At 40.2% G+C, this 25,657-nt stretch overlaps 1 protein-coding gene across 5 annotated transcripts in view; it reads left to right on the plus strand.

The window, feature by feature from the left end:
- LOC124777160 (esterase FE4-like) overlaps positions 1-25,657 on the plus strand; it is a 174,859-nt gene that overhangs the window by 84,467 nt on the left and 64,735 nt on the right. For all 5 annotated transcript variants that reach the window (XR_007015691.1, XM_047252461.1, XM_047252465.1 and 2 more), the window contains 2 exons: positions 15,700-15,871; positions 15,974-16,152. Coding sequence is in view for 4 of the 5 variants with exons in the window: in XM_047252461.1 (XP_047108417.1) it covers positions 15,700-15,871; positions 15,974-16,152 (351 nt within the window). In the remaining variant the exon portion in view is untranslated. The remainder of the gene's footprint in view (positions 1-15,699; positions 15,872-15,973; positions 16,153-25,657) is intronic.

Here is a 25,657-nt window from a genome sequence, read left to right on the forward strand (position 1 = left end):
ATTAGGGAAAGGCAAACCTACATTTCTAGCATTTGTAGACTTAGAGAAAGCTTTTGACAATGTTGACTGAAATACTCTCTTTCAAATTCTGAAGGTGGCAGAGGTGAAAGACAGGGGGCAAAAGGCTATTTAAAATTTTTACAGAAACCAGATGGCAGTTATAAGAGTTGAGGGGTATGAAAAGGAAGCAGTGTTTGGGAAGGGAGTGAGACAGGGTTATAGCCTATCCCTGATATTATTCAATCTGTATATTGAGCAAGCAGTAAAGGAAACAAAAGAAAAATTCGGAGTAGGAATTAAAATCCATGGAGAAGAAATAAAAACTTCGAGGTTTGCCGATGACATTGTATTTCTGTCAGAGACTGCAAAGGACCTGGAAGAGCAGTTGAATGGAATGGACAGTTTCTTGAAAGGACGATATAAGATGAACATCAACAAAAGGAAAATTAGGATAATGAAATGTGGTCAAATCAAATCGGGTGATGCTGAGGGAATTAGATTAGGAAATGAGACACTTAAAGTAGTAAAGGAGTTTTGCTATTTGGGGAGCACAATAACTGATGATGGTCGAAGTAGAGTGGATATTAAATCTAGATTGGCAATGGCAAGGAAAGCGTTTCTGAAGAAAAGGAATTTGTTAACATCGAGTGTAGATTTAAGTCTCAGGAAGTCATTTCTGAAAGTATTTGTATGGAGCGTAGCCATGTATGGAAGTATACCATGCACGATAAATAGTTTGACAAGAAGAGAATAGAAGCTTTTGAAATGTGGTGCTACAGAAGAATGCTGAAGATCAAAAGGGTAGATCACATAAGTAATGAGGAGGTATTGAATAGAATTGGGGAGAAGAGAAATTTGTGGCACAACTTCACTAGAAGAAGGGATCGATTGGTAGGACATGTTCTGAGGCATCAAGGGATCACCAATTTAGTATTGGAGGGCAACGTGGAGGGTAAAAATCGTAAAGGGAGACCAAGAGATGAATACACTAAGCAGATTCAGAAGGATGTAGGTTACAGTAGGTACTGGGAGATGAAGAAACTTGCACAGGATAGAGTAGCATGTGGAAGTGCATCAAACCAGTCTCTGGACTGAAGACCACAACAACACATAGCCCTTCTGCATACTTCATTCAGCTTCCAGCTTTCCCTTCTTTGTTTAGTACTGGTTTTCCATCTCAGCTCTTGATATTCATACAGCTGCTTTTCTTCTCTCCAAATGTCTCTTTAATTTCCTGTAACTATGACATGTCTATTAAAACTTTTAAGGCCACCAATACTCTCAATACCTCCACAGTGTACAATAGCCATGGTAGGCAATCCAGTACCATGACTAAATTTATCATCTTTTATCAGTGAAAAATTCAAAATACTACCTACAAAAACACAGGCACCATCAAGGACAGCATCCGATGCTATTCCTTTCACCTTCACTTGTATATTTCTATATCTTTCCCATAGTTATACGTGCTTCTATATCCTTACATTTGTTTTATAGCCATTCCTGCATAGCTATTTTGCATTTCCTCTCAGTCTCATTTTTAGACATTTGTATTCCCTTTCACCAGCTTCATTTGCTGCATTTTTATATTTTCTCCTTTCATCAATTACATAAAATATCTCCTGTGATAGCCAGGGATTTCTATTAGACCTTGTCTTTTTACCTATTCGATCCTCTGCTTCCTTCGTTAGTTCATTACTCATTGCTACACATATGTCGTCTACTGTATTCCTTTCCCCTATTTCAGACAATCATTGCTCCCATGGAAATGCTCAACAGCCTCTTTGCAACTTATTATCCATGTCCTATCTCCTTAGTGTCCCATCTATTTGCAGTTTCTTTATTTTTAATCTACACTTCATAGCCAAAAAAACTGTGGTCAGAGCCCACATCTTCCCTTAGAAGTATCTTACAATTTAAATCTGGTTCTGAAACCTCTGCTCTATCATTACATAATCAATCTGAAACCATCCAGTCTTTACAGGTCTCTTCCACGCATGGAGCCTTCTTTCATGATTCAGAAATCAAGTGTAAGCAAAATTCTATGAGACAGCTTCCTCTTTCACTCTTTCTCCGCAGCTCATATTCATATCTCATCATGCACTTTTTTAAATCTCTTCATCATATGATACAGTGATAGGTGTTGACTTTGTGTGTCTCTTGGCTAGAATAATGCATTCACTATGCTGTTTGTAGTAGTTAGACACATTTCTACTTTCTTATTCATTATTAGGCCTACTCCTACATTATTCCTATTTGATTTTGAATTTATAACCCTTCTCTCGCCTGACCAAAATTACTGTGCACCCTGCCACTGAATTTCACTATATCTAACTTCACCCTACCCACTTCTTTTTTTAAATTTTCTAAACTATCTACTGATTAAGGGATCTAAGATTCCAGGCTCTGATCTGTAGATTGCCGGGTTTGTTTTTCCTAATGATGACATCCTCCTGAGTTTTCCCTGCCTGGAGATCCAAATGAGAGACTATTTTATCTTCAGAATTTTACCCAAGAGGATGCCATCATCATTCAACCATACAGTAGAGCTGCAAGACCTTGGGAAAAATAACAGCTGTAGTTTATGCTTGCTTTCAGCCATTTTCAGTGCCAGCATGGTGAGGCCATGTTGGTCGATGTTACAAGGCCAGATCAGTTAATCATCCAGTCTGCTGCCTGTTCAACTCCTGAAAAGGCTGCTGCCCCTTTTCAGGATACACATGTTTGAATGGACTCTCAACAGATAGCCATCCATTGTGTAGGGGCCTATGGTACCAATATCTGTATTGTTGAGGTATGCAAGCCACCCCACCATGGCAAGGCCCATGGTTTATGGGAGGAAGGGGGGATAGTAATGAAAAAAAATGAAATAAATTAGATAAGTCAAAAGTGTTAGAGAAATTGAAGATCAAAAGACAAATTGTGAAAATGAAAAAAAGATAGACCTACAGGAGATGATGATATTGTTGCTGAACTGCTAAAAGAAGCTGGGCCAAATACCATAAGAGGAATAATGTATATCATACTCGGAGACCAAGGTAATACCAGGAGGCTGGAAGTGTGCTGTTATACATGCTCTACATAGGGAAGGGGACAATGGACCAATGTTAACAGTTACAGAGGGATATCTTTACTGCCCATCACATACAAAATTCTATCACAGTGCTTGCTAGGTAGAACATTCTTCCAGCTGAAAAACAAGATAGGAGAACATCAAACAGGCTTCAGACCACGAAGATGCTGTGCTGAATGGATACTCAATTTAAAGACAGTCCTGAGGTCCCAAGTGAAGAGAAGCAGAGAGGCCATGTGCATCAATGTAGATATCAAGAAGATTTCATTGATCAAAGAACTGGAAGGGAGGGGTCTTAATGAGAAGACAGTGAATATTATCAAACATACACTTGCAAACACCAAAGCTAAATTAAATTCTTGGGAGAATTATCAGAGTCGTTCGAGTTTAGAATAGGAGTGAGGTAGGGCAGTGGAATTTAATCATTGTTGTTCAACATACTATTAGACAAAGTTGTCATGGAATGGGGAAAAGAACTGAAGATACAGGGATTTTATAAGCCCATCAGTTGAGGAAGAAATACCAAAAATAATAATAATAATAATAATAAAAATGGTTCAAATAGCTCTGAGCAGTATAGGACTTAACTTCTGAGGTCATCAGTCCCCTAGAACTTAGAACTACTTAAACCTAACTAACCTAAGGACATCACAAACATCAATGCCCGAGGCAGGATTTGAACCTGTGACCGTAGCGGTCGTGCGGTTCCAGACTGTAGCACCTAGAACCGCTCGGCCACCCCGGCCGGCGAAGAAATACCAAAGATCTACATATTGGCAGACTGGCATTCACAAATGATCTTGTAATACTCACAGATAACAGAAACTGCAGTAAACAAAACTGAGGTCCCGATAGAGGAGGTTGAAAATGTTGAACTATAGATCTCCTTTGAGAAAACGGAATACATGTCAAACAAAATAAAGCACCAAAAAAAGACTATGACAAAATGTGGTGAGATCAAGAGAGTTCTCAAATTCAAGTATCTTGGTGAGATGATAAAGGAAAATGGGATACAGAAAGAAGCTCACAAACAGAAAAATCAAAAGATGACTAGATCATTCTGGAAGGCTGGAAACATCTGCAACAAATGACACCTACTGAAATGTAAAAGCGAGATATTACAGCACACCCATAAAACCTGAAAACAGGGTTTCCGTAACTTCTGTGAAACCAGGGAATTTTAAATGTGTCTGAGAAATAGGGAAATATCAGGGAAATTTGAACAAAAAACACTGGAAAAATCTCGTTTCTGTCTTAGTAGATGAAATGTTTAGATTACTGAAATGTTGTGTATTGTTACTGGATGCATGCAGCTGAATACATATGCCACTTCCCTACTCCCTCATTCCTGCTGCTTCTCCCCTTCCTACTACTCTCCTCACATTGCAGTCAGTGCTGCTACCACTTCTTGCCACTAGCCAGCAGCTACCAATAAGAGACAGGGAGGTGTGAGGAGTGGTTTGTCTGGATCTGATTTTCAGACACTGTAGATGCAGTGGCTGGAGACGGCGGTCGTATGTGCATGAGTTGTGTCTGAGCGAATGTGTGTTACTCTCATTTTCTGACAAAGGCTGTGGTCGAAAGTTTAGTTGTGAGAGTGTGATTGTCTTTTCTACATGACTGTCTGCAGCTCAGCGATCATCTTTACAGTGAGTTGCTATCTATCCTCATTATTATTGATTCTCAGAGTATTCACAAAAGTTATCTGACAGGTTTCAGATAGATTACATAATGGTAAGACAGAGATTTAGGAACCAGGTTTTAAATTGTAAGACATTTCCAGGGGCAGATGTGGACTCTGACCACAATCTATTGGTAATGACCTGTAGATTAAAACTGAAGAAACTGCAAAAAGGTGGGAATTTAAGGAGATGGGACCTGGATAAACTGAAAGAACCAGAGGTTGTACAGAGTTTCAGGGAGAGCATAAGGGAACAATTGCCAGGAATGGGGGAAAGAAATACAGTAGAAGAAGAATGGGTAGCTTTGAGGGATGAAGTAGTGAAGGCAGCAGAGGATCAAGTAGGTAAAAAGATGAGGGCTAGTAGAAATCCTTGGGTAACAGAAGAAATATTGAATTTAATTGATGAAAGGAGAAAATATAAAAATGCAGTAAATGAAGCAGGCAAAAAGGAGTACAAACGTCTCAAAAATGAGATCGACAGGAAGTGCAAAATGGCTAAGCAGCGATGGCTAGAGGACAAATGTTAGGATGCAGAGGCTTATCTCACTAGGGGTAAGATAGATACTGCCTACAGGAAAATTAAAGAGACCTTTGGAGATAAGAGAACCACTTGTATGAACATCAAGAGCTCAGATGGAAACCCAGTTCTAAGCAAAGAAGGGAAAGCAGAAAGGTGGAAGGAGTATATAGAGGGTCTATACAAGGGCGATGCACTTGAGGACAATATTACGGAAATGGAAGAGGATGTAGACGAAGATGAAATGGGAGATACGATACTGCGTGAAGAGTTTGACAGAGCACTGAAAGACCTGAGTCGAAACAAGGCCCCCGGAGTAGACAACATTCCATTGGAACTACTGACGGCCTTGGGAGAGCCAGTCCTGACAAAACTCTACCATCTGGTGAGCAAGATGTATGAGACAGGCGAAATACCCTCAGACTTCAAGAAGAATATAATAATTCCGATCCCAAAGAAAGCAAGTGCTGACAGATGTGAAAATTACCGAACAATCAGTTTAATAAGTCACGAATGCAAAATACTAACGCATATTCTCTACAGACGAATGGAAAAACTGGTAGAAGCTGACATCGGGGAAGATCAGTTTGGATTCTGTAGAAATATTGGAACACATGAGGCACTACTGACCCTGCGACTTATCTTAGAAGCTAGATTAAGGAAAGGCAGACCTACGTTTCTAGCATTTGTAGACTTAAGAGAAAGCTTTTGACAATGTTGACTGAAATACTCTCTTTCAAATTCTGAAGGTGGCAAGGGTAAAATACAGGGAGGGAAAGGCTGTTTACAATTTGTACAGAAACCAGATGGCAGTTATAAGAGTCGAGGGGCGCGAAAGGGAAGCAGTGGTTGGAAAGGGAGTGAGACAGGGTTGTAGCCTATCCCCGATGTTATTCAATCTGTATATTGAGCAAGCAGTGAAGGAAACAAAAGAAAAATTAGGAGTAGGAATTAAAATCCATGGAGAAGAAATAAAAACTTCGAGGTTTGCCAATGTCATTGTATTTCTGTCAGAGACAGCAAAGGACCTGGAAGAGCAGTTGAATGGAATGGACAGTTTCTTGAAAGGAGGATATAAGATGAACATCAACAAAAGCAAAATGAGGATAATGGAATGTGGTCAAATTAAATTAGGTGATGCTGAGGGAATTAGATTAGGAAATGAGACACTGAAAGTAGTAAAGGAGTTTTGCTGTTTGGGAAGCAAAATAACTGATGATGGTCGAAGTAGAGAGTATATCAAATGTAGATTGGCAATGACAAGGAAAGCGTTTCTGAAGAAGAGAAATTTCTTAACATCGAGTATAGATTTAAGTGTCAGGAACTCGTTTCTGAAAGTATTTGTATGGAGCGTAGCCATGTATGGAAGTGAAACATGGACGATAACTAGTTTGGACAGAAGAGAATAGAAGCTTTTGAAATGTGGTGCTACAGAACAATGCTGAAGATTAGATGGGTAGATCATATAACTAATGAGGAGGTATTGAATAGGATTGGGGAGAAGAGAAATGTGTGGCACAACTTGACTAGAAGAAGGGATCGGTTGGTAGGACATGGTCTGAGGCATCAAGGGATCACCAATTTAGTATTGGAGGGCAGCGTGGAGGGTAAAAATCGTAGAGGGAGACCAAGAGATGAATACACTAAGCAGATTCAGAAGGATGTAGGTTGCAGTAGGTATTGGGAGATGAAGGAGCTTGCACAGGATAGAGTAGCATGGAGAGCTGCATCAAACCAGTCTCAGGACTGAAGACCACAACAACAATCTGTTGCATGGATTGATCACCATGGTCTCATTTCATTAACATGCTGTCTGTGACTCATGAATAGCTGGTCACATGAGTGGATTTCCACGACAGGACGAAACTGCTGGACATTTCTGCAGGTGTCTGTAATGGATCGGGGCCTGCTGACCTGAAGCCTGTTGTTTCCTCCTTATGTGCAGGCCCTGCCCATCAGGTCTAGTCTCACTGATCTGCCCTCAGACCAGGTCTGATTGTGTGTCGTGTAATGCAGTGGATTTTCATGGTTTATCCATGGGTCCAAGACTGCTGTGTTCCTTGGCAGGCCAGAAGCCACAGGTGATGAATTTCAGGAATTGTGACTGTCTTATCACAAGTACGTTATACAGTGCAGCATTTTATAGACGTTTTATTTATTCTAGTACATTTTGGTGCTTCAAAAGTATTTTATATATTAGAAAGTATGGACAATAAGAAGAAGAAAATTGCTCATTCGCTGACAGTTTGTATGCTATGGACTCATTCATTTCTCAAAAGAAAAATCACACAATACCTGCAAAATAATAGACAACACAGTGAGTAATAACCAACAATAATGAATATAATAGAACCAACATTTTATTGACAGTCACCTGTAGTGTTGGTTTATGTAGCTCTTCACCATCCTGTACAATTCTTCCATGAGGCCTACTTTTTTCTGAGGTTATTTCTGAAATCAATGAAGATATTTTAAATCTGTCTTGTGACTCCAAGGAAATGCATATTTTTGCCACCAAATGTATTTTGTTGTACTGAAATCAAATAACATCAGTGGCCTTTTGACTTGCTTTCTCCATCTAAAAATAGTTTGTCACCAAAGATGTTGATGTTAGTACTTAAGATTTTTGCTCACATCAGGAAAAACCATCTGCTTACAAAAATTTTTTTAGATATTTACTCAGCTGACACTATTGTTTTGTGTATCACAGCTGCAAAGACAGATTTAAAATACCTTCATTTATTATAAAGCAGCTACAGAAAATATGATCACACAAGCGAAGATTTTTTTCTGAAACTTCATTTCAAATTTTGTAGCTTAGTTTTCCTAACAACACTGTGATCCACAGTTGGAATACTGTGTCCATATTTTTCAGCCATCTATTTGTATGACCTGTTTTTTACATTCTTGTTTGTTAATGTCCATGTGTAAGTTTTCACAAACAAGGTATTTAATGACACAGTTGTATGTTTTTTGATATGGTCATTGGTCCAGCCCCTTTGTTATATTTGTAGCAACTAAAACCTGCTGTCTCTTGAAAACTACTCACTAAGAAGTGGCAAGTTTCAAGTAACAGCTACATTTCTCTTGTTTCCTTGTTAAAATTCACTTCCATTGACAAAACAAAGTGGAGTTTGCACAATGTCACCTCACCAACATCTTAATGCACTTGCAGTGGTGACAGACTCCTGAAACAGTATTTTATTAAACAAGGAAATGTGGTCAGTTCAGATCAAAAGTTTATGAAAAATCACATTTTCGGTATAAAAACAAACATGTTATTTCTTACCTTATCTTGTTGCAAAACCACGCTAATTCTCAATTCAGCAGCTATCAAAGACTTAAAAAAATTACATCTATTCATTACATAAGTCTACAGTTACTTGTATAATGTGGTAGATAAGAAAATTCCACCTGCTTGTCACATAGAAAAATACTCAAACATTTCTGTGCTATCATTTGCCAAAATCTCATTTCGATAACTCGGACCATTTATGAGGCATGAGGGACACTGTGAATGTTTTATTTTCTCATTCTGCAGACACAATCTCATGGTTGGGCCTCCAAAAACACACAAACAGGGGCTGCAGGTATCAAAGAATCTAACAAAAATATCCGTGGCTCGTTGGGAAAATCCATTTTTTGTGTGGCATCTCACCTTTGAAGGCACACCAGCAGGAGTGTTGTCAACAACCTTTTGTCATCAGCCATGTGGCAACTCTCACAATTTCCTAGTAGTATGTCATGGTGAAAACAAGCAAGGTGAAATTCAATGCCAAATGGCTGTGTGACTGGAGATTTGAGGGCATCAGGGCCCACAAGACATCAGAATTCCAGGCTTATTGCATAGTATACAGCAAGTCTTTCACTCTCAGCAACCTGGAAAAAAAACCATAATCAGCAATGTGGAAGGAGCTAAACACTCCAAGGCAGTTGTGGTGGTCAAGAGGACATTCATCTTTTTTGTCAGTCCATAGTAAGTGAAGTGCTACGGCTGTTAAATTATGCATACTTTCCTAAAGGGTGCACAACACCGCACTGACGGTAATTGGATTTTATTTTCAGTGACTGCATTTTTTTTTTTACCCTTCCATTTTGGTGATGCATTAGGCCATTAAAAGGGTATTCCAATAATGCTTTGAAACATAAGCGATGAGAGCAGGAATGTCAGGTGAGATGGAAAACCTGGCCAACAGAGTGGCACTCAAAAGTGACCGACAGACTTTGGCATTTTCAACAGACCCTTGCCCAGCTTTTGTAACCTATCCATTTCTAACGTCATGTTTTGGTGTGCACTATGAAAACTTACCAATGGTTTTTCAGTGAAGGAGAATCAGCAAGTCGTGCCTTGCTGCCCTGCTTTCCGTATGTTTCTGTTTTTCTTGCTTCCTCTTTAGATGAGGGGGTTGATTTCATTAATCCCTTCTTCATTGCACATGTCTTCTGGAACTTGACATAAACATCTATTGACAACCACTGTTCTTCCCCTGATACTACATATGTGCCAACTCTCCTGATTTAGGCAGGAGACTCCTGATTTTCAGATTTTTCTCCCACCTTCCGATTCTTCCATTATTTCTCTTGATTTTTAGCTAATGATCTTCAAACCTAAGATGGTTGTTTTGAAAACTGATCATTTCAATTTTTGGGCAATTGTGGAAAGTCCTTTGCTTATTAGTCTTTTTAATCGATGTACTTCTCAAAGTTTGTAAAAATCGGGAAGTCGTGCATGACATGTTGTAGATTGTACTTTTTCCTCTTTCCTGCACAGTTTGTACAATGTATATGCATAGTGCTCAATTTTGTGCTCTGTTTTGAGTTGTGTTTGTGCGTTGTCGCTGTGCCAATACTGCCAAATTAGTGGTTTTCCCACTAAATCTATTGGTTTCAAGTACCTGTCTCATGGTTAATTGGAATTATGGTAGATTTTAAACGTATTATGATGGTTTTACAGTAAAAGTACTTTTAAAAATCATTTTATCCATTCAGCGTGCAGAAAATAGCACTGTTTAATTTATTAACATCTCTAGCTCTTGAATTTGTACCATCTAAACATTTATAGAACATGGCATTCTGTCTCTGTTGTTGTATTGTTATGTGTTATAGTATTAATAAATCTGCTGCTGCAAGCATTGTGCGTACCTATAGTGCTGGTGTTAATTTCGTGTTTGTTACATCACAGAATATTGTTTTAGCACTAAACATGGGTATAGTAAAGGCACAGTATGGCCAGAAATAATGGGAGGAGTAAAGGTAACAACTCACCATATAGTTGAGGCACTGACAAGGGAACCTCCCCATCACACCCCCCTCAGATTTAGTTATAAGTTGGCACAGTGGATAGGCCTTGATAAACTGAACACAGATCAATTGAGAAAACAGGAAGAAGTTGTGTGGAACTGTGAAAAAATAAGCAAAATTTACAAACTGAGTAGTCCATGGGCCACATAGGCAACATCGTGGACAATGTGAGCTCAGGAGCGCTGTGGTCCCGTGGTAGCGTGAGCGGCTGCTGAACGAGAGGTCCTTGGTTCTAGTCTTCCCTCGAGTGAAAATTTTACTTTCTTTATTTTTGCATAGTTATTATCTGTCCGTTCGTTCATTGACGTCTCTGTTCACTGTAATAAGTTTAGTGTCTGTGTTTTGTGACCGCATCACAAAACCGTGCGATTAATAGACGAAAGGACGTGCCTCTCCAATGGGAACCAAAAACATTTGATTGCACGGTCATAGGTCAACCGATTCCTCGACAGGAAAACACATCTGATATATTCTATACGACACTGGTGACGGCATGTGCGTCACATGACAGGAATATGTTGTCGACCCACCTAACTTGTACACTTGGCGAATGGGTAAAAAGATTCTTCTACCTTGCCCGATTTACACTCCTGGAAATTGAAATAAGAACACCGTGAATTCATTGTCCCAGGAAGGGGAAACTTTATTGACACATTCCTGGGGTCAGATACATCACATGATCACACTGACAGAACCACAGGCACATAGACACAGGCAACAGAGCATGCACAATGTCGGCACTAGTACAGTGTATATCCACCTTTCGCAGCAATGCAGGCTGCTATTCTCCCATGGAGACGATCGTAGAGATGCTGGATGTAGTCCTGTGGAACGGCTTGCCATGCCATTTCCACCTGGCGCCTCAGTTGGACCAGCGTTCGTGCTGGACGTGCAGACCGCGTGAGACGACGCTTCATCCAGTCCCAAACATGCTCAATGGGGGACAGATCCGGAGATCTTGCTGGCCAGGGTATTTGACTTACACCTTCTAGAGCACGTTGGGTGGCACGGGATACATGCGGACGTGCATTGTCCTGTTGGAACAGCAAGTTCCCTTGCCGGTCTAGGAATGGTAGAACGATGGGTTCGATGACGGTTTGGATGTACCATGCACTATTCAGTGTCCCCTCGACGATCACCAGTGGTGTACGGCCAGTGTAGGAGATCGCTCCCCACACCATGATGCCGGGTGTTGGCCCTGTGTGCCTCGGTCGTATGCAGTCCTGATTGTGGCGCTCACCTGCACGGCGCCAAACACGCATACGACCATCATTGGTACCAAGGCAGAAGCGACTCTCATCGCTGAAGACGACACGTCTCCATTCGTCCCTCCATTCACGCCCGTCGCGACACCACTGGAGGCGGGCTGCACGATGTTGGGGCGTGAGCGGAAGACGGCCTAACGGTGTGCGGGACCGTAGCCCAGCTTCATGGAGACGGTTGCGAATGGTCCTCGCCGATACCCCAGGAGCAACAGTGTCCCTAATTTGCTGGGAAGTGGCGGTACGGTCCCCTACGGCACTGCGTAGGATCCTACGGTCTTGGCGTGCATCCGTGCGTCGCTGCGATCCGGTCCCAGGTCGACGGGCACGTGCACCTTCCGCTGACCACTGGCGACAACATCGATGTACTGTGGAGACCTCACGCGCCACGTGTTGAGCAATTCGGCGGTACGTCCACCCGGCCTCCCGCATGCCCACTATACGCCCTCGCTCAAAGTCCGTCAACTGCACATACGGTTCACGTCCACACTGTCACGGCATGCTACCAGTGTTAAAGACTGCGATGGAGCTCCGTATGCCACGGCAAACTGGCTGACACTGACGGCGGTGGTGCACAAATGCTGCGCAGCTAGCGCCATTCGACGGCCAACACCGCGGTTCCTGGTGTGTCCGCTGTGCCGTGCGTGTGATCATTGCTTGTACAGCCCTCTCGCAGTGTCCGGAGCAAGTATGGTGGGTCTGACACACCGGTGTCAATGTGTTCTTTTTTCCATTTCCAGGAGTGTAGGTTTTCTTGTGGATGTGATAATCACTCCCAAAAAAGTGATGAAAACATAAGAGTTTGTCACATAAACTGAAAATAAAAAATTAAACTTTTCACTTGATGGAAGATTTGAACCAAGGACCTTTCGTTCCGCAGCTGCTCACGTTACCATGAGACCACGGCGCTCCTGCGGTCTCACTGTCCTTGATGTTGCCTATCTTCCCATGAACTACTCAGTTTGTATATTTTGCTTATTTTTTCACAGTTCCACACAACTTCTTCCTGTTTTCTCAATTGATCTGTTTTCAGTTTTTCAAGGCCTATCCACTGCGCCAACTTATAACTAAATCTGAGGGGGGTGCGATAGGGAGGTTCCCTTGTGAGTTGTAAAATTCACATACCGTATTTACTCGAATCAAAGCCGCACTTTTTTCCGGTTTTTGTAATCCAAAAAACCGCTTGCGGCTTAGAATTGAGTGCAGAGTAAGCGGAAGTTCTGAAAAATGTTGGTAGGTGTCGCCACAACTAACTTCTGCCATCAAATACATGTAGCGCAACACAGGTATGCTTTGCAAGCACAAAGATAAATACTTGCGCCAAAACCTCTGCGTCAGTAAATAAATTAATAGAAAAGATAGAAGAATGTAAACATTATGCCATGTATTCTTTCGTGTTTGCTGCTATCTCATTTAAATCCTGTCTGTCTAATAAACTACGAAACTAGAGTGAGACAACAGCAGATGCGGAAGAATATGCATATCATGTCATGTTTATATTCATTATTATTCTTATGTTGAATAGTGATACAGTCAGAAATAATGCATGGCAACTGACTAGATTCTTAAATATAAGATGACACTAATTTCTGTGCAGAATGTAATGTACTAAAGAGGCATCTGCGAAGATTTTCAAACGGAGAAAAATTTTTGCTAAACTCTTGTTCAGAACATCTTCTATCGTACGCAGTCTGTTATTTGGTTCTTGTTGATCATTATCAAAGAAAGCAGCAGTGTAAGTAACAACAAATAGCAGTATCATGCCATTCTTTCGCTTATGAGACAATTCCTCTCTTTTTTTTTTATTGTAAGCCGCGGTAGCGCGCACAAAAGCAAGCCATGCCGCGAGCGGCGACAGGTCGTGAACACTCATTATCAGAATGCGACAAACAATGCATGACGCAGTACAATAATGCATTTTCAGCTTAGAGTGACGTAAACCCCTATAACAAAGAGAACGACACTTATCAGATCAAAGCAAAATAAGCAATCGATTCAAACCAGATGAAGCACGCGAAAAGGAAAGCGCCTGACACGCAATGGCTACTTGCTAAAGCTTAACAGTCAAGCTTACGACTCGAACCATACTACTGTAGCTGTATCTTCACCCATTCGACCTCAATTGTGTTTCACATTGCAATGGACCAACTTTGTTTCGATTTGGCGGGGCGGTCTAAAACTTTTCTCTCACCTTGAATTTCGAGTCTCAAATTTCAGGAGCGGCTTAGATCCGGGAAAATTTTTTTTCCCCGATTTCGAGTCTCATTTTTCAGGTGCGGCTTAGATTCGAGTGCGGCTTAGATTCGAGTAAATACGGTAATGTATATGTGCCTCTCGACTATTCCAGACTTCAACTATACAGTGAATTGTTTCCTTTATTTGTTCCATGATTGATTTTTCACCAAGAGCTTTCTGTTGCTAAACAAGTGAACTTTCGGTCAAAAGGCCATCTTCTGAATTAGACGACATACACACATACGTTCACACAAATGTAGCTCACACTCACATGACCACTGTCTCTGGCTGCTGATGCCTCAGTAGCCAGGTACAGTGGTCATGTGTGTGTGAGTTACATTTGTGTGAACGTGTGTGTAGGTTGTCTAATTCAAAAGAAGGTATTTTGGCTGAAACCCTACTTCTTTCTAACAATGTAGCACACTTTACAGCAGTGAAAAGCTCTGTTGCCAGCAAAAGCTGACTTGAAGATTAAGTCAGGAATACTATATTTACTCTTTTGTAAGGATTATTTTTGTCTGAAAATGCTTTTTAAAGTATGAGCATCATTAATTGTATCATCTTAGTTAAGTGAAAGACTTTGAAAAACTCTTATTGAAAACACACTAAATCTTAACATTAATAATGGTTTTGATATGCAGACTTTGTGATGTGGTGACATTGTGTGTGCATACATGATTCTTATGACCTTAAATGTTTAAAAAATCTCCAAGTAAGTACAGACAGATGTAATGAGGTTGAGGAGATTTTAATATTAATTTTTTGAAAGATTGAGATCAAAGAAACAATTTGAAAATGTTACTTATTATGTACAACACATGTTTCATTGTGTTATTCCCACTGCAATTACAAAGGCAAGCAGTACAGAAACATACAACATATTTATAGATGAGTACTTAATAAATACCAAAATTATTAGGTGGACAAGTTAAACATGAAAATCAGTTGCAAAAAATGGTTAATTATTGAAATTATCACAAGGAATGACATTTGAATCTCTTAAGATTAAATTCCACATAGCTATTTAATATGAAATATTATTTATCAAAACTTCTGAGCAGAAGTATGTGTCAGGTAGGACAGATATGTAAGGCCAGGTTGAGGGAGACATTTTGAAATTGTGCAAGTAATAAAATATTTTGTGCAGGTTTTGCTGTTGTTCTTATATGTTGTCTTTAATCCTGTACCAAGTCCCCTGTATTATATTTAATCATAGTATTATAATCCTTAAATTATTCAGATAAACTGTGTCTGTGTGAATTATATTTGGTTTTCATTTAAACAATAGATCAATACTTTGTGTCTAATTATTCAGTAAACTTAATAATGTAGGTCACTTTACTCTCACAGCACATTTTGTATTTTTAAACAGTATCTTTGTAAGAACAATTTTATGAAAAGGATAGATTGCTACTCACCATAGAGAGGAGATGTTAAGTTAGAGACAGGCACAATCAAAGGAGAGCTAGACATCTGAGCTTTGGGCCAAAAGACCTTCCTCTAAAATAGAAAACGCACACATATTCACACAAGCTTGCGCACGCGCGCCAGTGTTGCATCTTTATAAAGGTTTTGATTAATATTATGGGATATTTTTTCTAATGAAGTAAACTTTTACCTAAAACAGGAGAAACGGAGAGATGTACTTTTCCCATTTGTCCCATGTGTGGAACCAAAGATTGCTGGTTACAATGCAGTACTTCCTGATGAACCAAAGATCTTGATAAAAAGGTGTTCATTTTCTGAAGTTCCTTTCATTGTTGGTCTGAATTCACATGAGGGAATAGCCTTTGCTAAAGGTAAGAAAATGAACTGAATTACCATTTTTTCAATTAGTTTTTGTGTCCAATATAAATATTGTTTTCTAAAGAAGTTATACAGAATATTTTTCTCTTTTACAGATGTTATTCAGAATGTGAAAGTAAGGGAAGAAATTGAAAATGACTTCAAAAGGTTGATACCGCTGGATATGAATATTGATAATAGTAGCGATTTAGCACATGAAGTTGCCAAAGAAATCAAAACTTTTTATTTTGGAGAACATTCATTGTGTGAAGAAACTATTGAACAGTTTGTGAATGTATGTGAGCGTTATATCCTTCCATTATTTGAAGACAATAAATTAAAAATCTTGCTTCCACAAGTAGAGTAAGAGCATTCGACAATAGAATTTTCAAATTTAACATGTCGACTAAAGGGTCAGAATTGGTTTTCAGCTTTCAAAATGCTTTTGATTAATTACTCTGAAGGCAGCTTCAGTCTACATCTACATTTTATCAATTTGTTTCATTTATCTAAGGACCATCTCAGACAATGGTATAAGATTTGTCAAGATAATACAATACATTTCAGTAGGCCAAGATATACAACACATTCAATACATAACATGCTTTATGAGGATAGGACAGGTAGTTTATATGGATAGGACACATGGATGGGATAGGTGGCCTAGATTAAGGAACCATCCTCACATTTGCATTAATGATCTAGGAAAACCATGGAAAACCCAAATCAGTATGACCAGACAGAGTAATTCCATCCTTGTGAGTATGAGGTCAGCATCTTAATTGCTGCACTGCCTCGTTTGGTAAGTCCCTATTGTATAATGTACCTTGATTTACACACAGTTTGTTTCAGGCAACCTGTAGTATAAAGCACAGTTTTGTTCTTCTTTGCTGCACACTCTAAGGATGACCGCGATGACTCCTGGACTGTTTCTGGTAACTTATAATGTATAACATAGCTCTGTCGACTGATGACCTCAGAAGTTAGGTCCCATAGTGCTCAGAGCCATTTTAACCATAGCTCTGTTCTTCATTGCAACACATATTATGGATGCCAGCTGACGACTCCTAGACTGTGAAGATGCTGTTGTGTCCCTAGCATCAAATCCATGCTGAGCTATTCAACTATGCTCCTCAGACCACTTGAAAAACTGAGTCAGCAGACATTACTATAATACATTTTACATCTTGACACATGAGCTGGGAAATGGCTTAGCCACAGCCTGGGGGGTGTTTCCGGAATGAGATTTTCACTCTGCAGCGGAGTGTGTGCTGATATGAAACTTCCTGGCAGGTTAAAACTGTGTGCCGGACTGAGACGCGAACTCAGGACCTTTGCTTTTCGCAGGCAAGTGCTCCACTTCGTATCAGCTCTACTTCATATCAGCGCACACTCCGCTGCAGAGTGAAAATCTCATTCTGGAAACATCCCCCAGGCTGTGGCTAAGCCATGTCTCCGCAGTATCCTTTCTTTCAGGAGTGCTAGTTCTGCAAGGTTCGCAGGAGAGCTTCTGCAAAGTTTGGAAAGTAGGAGACAAGGTACTGGCAGAAGTAAAGCTGTGAGGATGGGGCGTGAGTCGTGCTTGGGTAGCTCATTTGGCAGAGCACTTGCCCGTGAAAGGCAAAGGTCCTGAGTTCGAGTCTCAGTCTGGCACACAGTTTTAATCTGCCAGGAAGTTTGAAAAATTGTCAATATTTATGTGGTTTCACTAACCGACAAATAAGGCACTTGAACTGTTAAAAGCCAAATACAAGATGGGAAGAAAACCTATACATCGTGAAAGGAAAGGTGTTGAGGGAGATACGGCCATTGCATAAAAATTTCTACTGCATGGTAACTAAACTTAACCTTAAACAGACCAATTTTTCATGGTACGTGATGACATCTCGTAATATTGTGCTCCTTTTAGTAATTCTGGGAGCAATTTGATGTAACAAAAGAAAAACACTGGTGCTTCACGTTTCTAAAATATAAAATGCAGATTCCTCTTCCTTGAGATCCTTTTATAGTGTGTGAAATGAGATTTCTGGGATTCACACTCTTGTTTGCGTTGTTTTGCAGTGCTGTCTTCCTTCTCTAATGACAAGCTATCCCTGCAAGCTGCAAACCATTTGATTCCAATAAATGTCATTTTTATACAAATGTGGACTATAGCATCCACATATAAATGCTACCACATTTTGTATGTGTTCTTTGTGTGTGAAAACAATTGAAAATCATCTTGTGAAGACTGCTATCCCTGTGAAAAATCAGTTGAGGACAGCCATGTGACTTGAGATCATGTGACTTGAATTAACTTGACGTGCCATGTCGTGATGGACAGTGCAAATGTACAGTGATGTGATGGTGCTCTGACGTGACGGTGCCATGATGAACAATGTGAATTGACCTTAATGGTTTGTACACACATGAATGAAAATTCCACTTTATTTCACAAGGATTTGTTATTTTAAATCCCTTTTCCCTCAAAGGTTCGTTTCTTTACCAGAACGGCTAAAAATGCATGAAATCATGATAGGTTTGCCACAAAAATTTTAATTGTGTAATTTTTTTACAGGCATAGGAGGACTAGGTTTAACTAATGTGCATAGCAATGGATAAAGAGAGCATAACAATATGCTTGTTTCACAGTAAAATGGACTCCATAATTTTTCGCTGCCATTACACTGCAGCCGTCACATTTTTGCGAAACTAATTTCCTTTTATCAATATTCCAACAGCTTATCACTTGCAACAGAACAGTGGCTATGCACTCCAGTCTTTAGATATGTTGTAGAACCATATGAATCTCCTCCAGTGCTGTCCCCAACAATCAGTGTTTCCTTCTCATCCCGTCCTGTAAGTCTCCCCTGACCCATGGTTCTGTGTGATTTTTTTGAAATCCACCCCTTTTCCTAGATCCTTCCAGTCCTCCTCCTTCACCCTCTTCCCCTTCAAACCTTCTGCCTGGTCACTGGCTCTGAAAGCTTACCTGCTTGTAACATTTTTATATGTGTGTGTTCTGCAGCTGCTTGGTGAGTAGATTTTTTATCTTTCCATATATTTTATGAATCTCCTTTCAACATCACAATCCTAATTTGTTATTTGACTTCTAGTTGAGAAATCCATTGTTTAAAAAGAGCTCTTTAAAAACATCTCTAATGCAAACTGTGAATTTATTCTGTGTGTCAGAGGAAGTGCCTCTAAATACACCATCAGATGCTAAATGATATTTCATGTATGGTTCTTCCTCTGCTGAGAAATCCAAAAGTTTGAAATAATTCCCTTTCTTTGCTGACACCTCAGATTCATCATGACTTTGAAGAGGTAACTCTTGTCATGCTAAAAACAGATAGTTGAAATAAGTCTCTTCATTATACTTCTGTTTTGATCAACCTTCTCATTATGTTTCAAAGCTTCCAGGGGTGTTGCTTCTGAAAGAGCATGGTGAATTCTTACTGTGTGCAGCTGATTTATTTAACAGCTGCTGTGATGTTTGAAATGAAACATTCAGACTTTTTAACTTCTGAAAACAAATTTTGAAGACTGTCTTCAGCTACTCCCCACTTATGCCATTGAGAATCATAATTATCCATTCAAAATAGTACATGGTCAAAACGAAAAAGTTTTTTCCTTTCTACACTGTGACTTAACCAAGGCTTTGAATTGCACCATTGTGTTTGGAAAATCATATGAATTTTCCATAAGATTTTTTAATAGACGGATTTGGGGTTGGTTTTTATTCTTTCACCAGGAGTTTATCTTGCAAAGAAAGATGAGAGAAGAATGCAGGATTTTCAGTTAAAAAATTCAGTGGATCTTGTGATGAAATAGACACATCCATGGCAGTTTGAGCTAGTAAGCAACACCATACATTACAAGATTATGGTTTAAATATTAAACAACTTAAAATTTTCCTTTCAATAACACAATTACAAGACAAATTGACAATGACACCTCACACATAGCAGGGCACACTGAAGTGTACTTCACTAATCAGTTAATCACTACTGCTACTACTACTACTACTTATTACTACATTTTAACTACAGGTTTCACCATAAGCACATCTAGTATTGTTAATGTGGAAACCTACAGATACCTTGTGGAACTACCAACATTTGAAATAAGTACGGGTACAAAATTTTAATCAGAGGAACAGTAAAAATACATTATGTGACCAAAAGTATCTGGACACCCCCAAAAACATATGTTTTTAATATTAGGTGCATTGTGCTGCCACCTACTGCCAGTTATTCCATATCAGTGACCTCAGTAGTCATTAGACATTGTGAGAGAGCAGACAGGGGCTCTCCGTGGAACTCATGGACTTTGAACGTGGTTAGGTGATTGGGTGTCACTTGTGTCATACACCTGTACGTGAGATTTCCCTTCTCCTAAACAACCCTGTGTCCACTGTTTCCGATGTGATAGTGAAGGGAAAATATAAAGGGACATGTACAGCACAAAAGCATAAAGGCTGACCTCGTCTGCTGACTGACGGAGACTGCCGACGTTTGAAGAGGGTCGTAATGTGTAATAGGCAGACATCTATCCAGAGGATCACACAGGACTTCCGAACTGCACCAGGATCCACGGAAAGTACTATGACAGTTAGGCAGGAGGTGAGGAAACTTGGATTTCATGGTTGAACAGCTGTTCATAAGCCCCACATCACGCCGGTAAATGGCAAATGACGCCTCGCTTGATGTAAGAAGTGTAAACATTGGATGATTGAACAGTGGAAAAATGTTGTGTGGAGTGGCGTATCACGGTACACAATGTGGCGATCCGATGGCAGGGTGTGGGTATGGCGGATGGCCAGTGAACGTCATCTGCCAGCGTGTGTAGTACTAACAGTAAAATTCAGAGGTGGTGGTGTTATGGTGTGGCCGTGTTTTTCATGGAGGGGGCTTGCACCCATTGTTTTGCATGGCACTATCACAGCACAATCCTACATTGATGTTTTAAGCACCTTCTTGCTTCCCACTGTTGAAGACCAATTTAGGGATGGCGAGTGCATCTTTCAACACGATCAAGCACCTGTTCGTAATGATGGGCTGTGGGTGGAGTGGTTACACAACAATAATATCCCTGTAATGGACTGGTCTACACAGACTCCTGACCTGAATCCTATAGAACACCTGTAGGATGTTTTGGAATGTTGACTTCATGTCAGGCCTCACCAACCGACATTGATACCTCTCCTCAGTGCACCTCCGTGAAGTATGGACTGCCATCCCCCAAGAAACCTTCCAGCACCTGATTGGACATATGCCTGTGAGAGTGCGAGCTGTCATCAAGGCTAAGAGTGGGCCCACACAATACTTATTTCCAGCATTACCGATGGAGGGCGCCACAAACTTGTAAGTCATTTTCAGCCAGATGTCTGCATACTTGTGATCACATAGTGTACATAGGCTATTTCCTATCACTGTACAGTGACATCCAATGATGCATTTACATTTATATCTGTGGATTATGAATGTCTTCTTGTTTTTTGTGTTTTAAATAAACACTTGAATTAAGAGTTAATGGTTTTTCATTCTGCCTGGCTTGCTGCTAGCATGATGGACGATGCAAAGTGATACTATTTCTTATGGAACTGCTGAACAACTTGTCATTCCACTTAGACTTGTATCCACCTGCAGGTGAGAAGTAGAAACAGATCAAATGCCAGCTTTCAAAAATCATATCCACCCTGTAGAAACCCCAGTCTGCCATGTGAAGGAAACGAGCTTACTGTGCATGCCCATAACAAGCATAGAATTCTGAGCTGCTGTTGGTAGCAAAGCTAGAGGAGCGATGCGTTATACTGGTGGGTGCATATACATAGTTCAGACACAAAATATTTGAAAACGTTAAGGAGGGTATGTGATCAGATTGGATTACATTCAATTTGAATGATTTGTTTTGGAATTTTTTGGTTAGGCTCAGCCTTAGAGACTTAGTGAACGTTTTGCTGCTGTTCTTTATAACATAGGAGGACTGATCAACTAACCCTTGCTTCAGAATGAGTGGTGCATTGTGGCTGCATCATAGCTTCCTATACTGAAACTCAATGCCAGGCAGCAGGCAGAAATATGGAAACATCACAAATGCAACACATTGCTATGCCTAACATGATGTAGGAAACCCAATGACGTTCAAAACAGGTTCCAGTCATCTCAGAATGGATAAATATATATCCTGTATGGTTTTCAAGTGAAATCTTATACCATTCTTCCTACAAAATAGTGGCAAGTTCAGGTAAAGATGTGATGGAGGTGGATAGTGTCCCTGTACCATTCTCTCCAAAGCAGACCATGAAGAGTCTGTTATATTTAAATGTGGTGACTGAGGTGGCCAGTGGAGGTGCAATTCATACCCATGCTCACAAAACCAATCCTACATGGTGCAAGAGAATGTCAACAGAGGCTCTGTAATCTTGGAATACAACATCACCACTGGGGAACAAATATTGTATCTTGGGAAGTACCTGATCAGCCAAAGTGGTCACATAATCCTTGGCAATAATGCGTCCTTGCAGAGTAACCATGGGGCCCACGGGACACCATGATATGGCTGCTCAAATTGTCACTAAACCTCCACCAGGTTCAATTTGGCGGCAGGCAGTCTGCATTGCAGGCTTGGGACAGTGTACACTAGACATAAACTCAGTCAGAAGTTGGGAACAATGTGAAAAAAGACACATCGGGCCAAATGATTTTCCTTCATTGCTCCATATTCCAGGTTTTGTGGTTTTGGGACCACATTTTCCTGTTATGGACATTTACATCACTGAAGTGTGGTGTTTTAATCCCTGCTCACTCTGCAATTCCATTCTTATGTAGCTCTATTCATGTTGTTTTCATGCCGGCAGGGTTTACAATCATAACATTCAGTTCTGCAGTGACATTTGTAGCTGCCAACCCCTTATTTTTTTTGTCACAATCCTCTCCAACAGCCACTGGTTATGATCACTGAACACATACCATCATCCAGGTTGTGACTTAGCAGGTGCTGTTTTTCTGCTTTGCCTCTATGCAGTACGAATCCTTGATACAGCGCCTCTTGCAACATCAAACATTTCAGCTAACTTGGTCATGAAAACACTCTCCATATGAGCACCTGCAATTTGTCCATGTTTTAATCCACTTAGCTCTGACATAATGCACTCATGACGACACAGAACAATGCTCCAACTATGACTGACACTTAAAAATATATTGAGGGCATTAGATGACCATGGTCAAGTGCAACAGCACAACCTGCAGCTAATGGTGTTTCCATATTTTTGCCCAGCTGCTTTAGATATTGTGTGAAAAGATACAACAGAAAGACTAGTATTTAACTACTTATTATTCCTTCAACAGTATCTATGTGGATACAAAGAGAGCAAGATTTGTTGATTACTGGGAATTATTGGCTCTATTAATTTGCTCTATCTGGAAAAAACTGAGAATTGTGGCACAGTGGTTATGATATTGGACTTGTGTTCATGAGGGCAGAGCTCACATGCCCTTCTGACCATCAATATCTGTGTTTTTTTATGACTTCCCTAAATTTCTCATGCAAATTCCTGGTTGATCTGCTGGCTTGCTGGAAAAGAAGACAGCCAGCTGTCTTTTATGTGCCCTCTCCAACTTTTACATGCCCTCTCCAACCTGAGCTTGTAATCCATCTGTAGTGCCTCATGGTCAACAGGATGTTATATTCTACCATTTCATCTTCCTTTCCATCTGTGAAATAATAGTGTAATGTATGGTCGCTCCTCCATTTACAGTGTTCAGCTCAAAACTGTTATATAGGAAATAGCAAAAAGATGCGGCCAAACTTCCTGGGTGTGTTCCTCGTACAGAAGAAGGAAATATGTCACTTGGACATGGGTGCAGAAACACTTTATTTCTATGTTTGAACTTATTTTCTACAAGTCTTCATAGCAAATTAATCATAGCAAACACACAGGAACAGAAAAAGATCAGCATAAAATATGAGACTCTTTCTTACATGAAATGTGTTTCATCACTTGTGTTTTGTTTTCCATCTCACCAAATAATGTCCACATAAACCATGCATCTTTCTCTAGTGTTTAGAGCAGAAGTCTCTAACAGATTGCTAGTGGACATCAGGCAGGAAGTTGGAAAACCCAAATATTTTAAAATGTAGTAAAAGAGTACCTCATTAGTCACTACTCCTACAATTTATCAAAATACTTTGACTCTATAATATAAATTCTAACTAACTCTAATATTTGTGTTTAAAGATCTTGACTTTGCCAGTATTTGGAAAGCTGGTAGGGTCTGTGAAAAATTACACAAATGCTTCTTTAAAGTACTAGATGAAAACAGTAACTGAGTAATATAGAAGGAGGGAATGTGGCTTTCTTCAAAGTTATTGTTTTTCTTGCCACCTACATCTATAAAATAATCAAGAAGTTCAAGTAGATTAGCCCTAGTCATAATTTACTGTTAATATACATTACAGAAGTAGCCAGAAGTGGTTGCTTTTGCTCCTTAATTATAACTTGACTTATTCCATGGTTTTTTCTGCTAAATAACAACTTCTGCTGCTGCCAGTTGTAATTTTCTTTTATTGATTTCTTCCCTGACCTGTTTTAAGAAATAATTCCTATTATTGAGTGGATTTTTTGTGTATTATTGGATTTATGCTTGATTTTTGTGTAAAAATGGAAAGGGTGACTAACAGATGGAAGGAAGGCAGAAGGTAAACAGGATAGGAACTTGAGACAGGCACAGGCACTAACACCAGTGAGTATGTGCAGTGTGTGATGATGATGACATGTGCCATGTGTACAGCCTTTCACCAAGCATTTCAGCAACCAGACATACACCAACATATGACGGATTGCCTCACGGGCTCTAGTCATCTCCCAGGATCAACCTAAATGCCAGCAAGTCAGTAAGGGCCAGTAGATACTCCATATGTATCTAAACTTCCTAAACAATGGTCAAAACATGCTGCCTTGTTACCACAGTATCTCTGGGAGCCACCACAGGAGGCGCCAGTTTTGCTGCCAGAAATGTGTGCCTCATATGCTGAAAACAGGTCATGTGCCCCACACAGAAATCCTTCTGCCTGTCTATTTAAGATGCCGCTCAACAATTAACAGACGGCATTCACTCATGCTCAGAGCTTTATGCCAGCTATGCCCAATGGCCCATCCTTTTGATCACAATCACCTGCTCAGCTTCTGATCTGGGCTTTATGCTGCCCATGTCCAGTGTCTCATCAGCAGAGCATACACTCATCCTTCAAGCCATGGCTCAGCATATGCTCCAGGCTTTGCACCTGCTGCACTCAGCAACCATCCTATGGAGCTTCTCCTGTTACCCATTCCACATCCAGCTGAACATCAGTTTGGAATTGAGGATTAATGAACAGTTACTTGACAAGCGTTTTCTCTTTTTGTAACTTGCTGAAGAAGTGTGGTTTCGTGTCAAGTGTTATCTCTTCTTGTAACTCACTGTGAAGAGTTCATTAGATCATTAACAATAAACCTTGTCCTTTGTCCACTTGGGAGCCAATATTTTCTTCATCCAACATATTCCAGTCACTATCAGATTGGTCATGGTATACCTAGCCTTGTGCAGGCTACAACAACATGGGCCACTCGTCAGCCACCCTTCCCTAACCCTCTCTCTTGTGTTCCACCTCCTTTCTCCCCTTACCCACACCACACAACACAGCCTCTTATTCCCATCAAACTGTGATATCAGGACATGTTCCAACAGCACAATGTTTATGTGAGGGTGCAAGTGCATTATGGCTCAAAAAAGGGTTCTTCCGAAAGCTAGCAAATTTTCCAGTTTTGTTTATTT

This window comes from Schistocerca piceifrons, chromosome 2 (genome assembly GCF_021461385.2).
Source record: "Schistocerca piceifrons isolate TAMUIC-IGC-003096 chromosome 2, iqSchPice1.1, whole genome shotgun sequence".
In the NCBI taxonomy this organism is placed as follows: Eukaryota; Metazoa; Arthropoda; class Insecta; order Orthoptera; family Acrididae; genus Schistocerca; species Schistocerca piceifrons.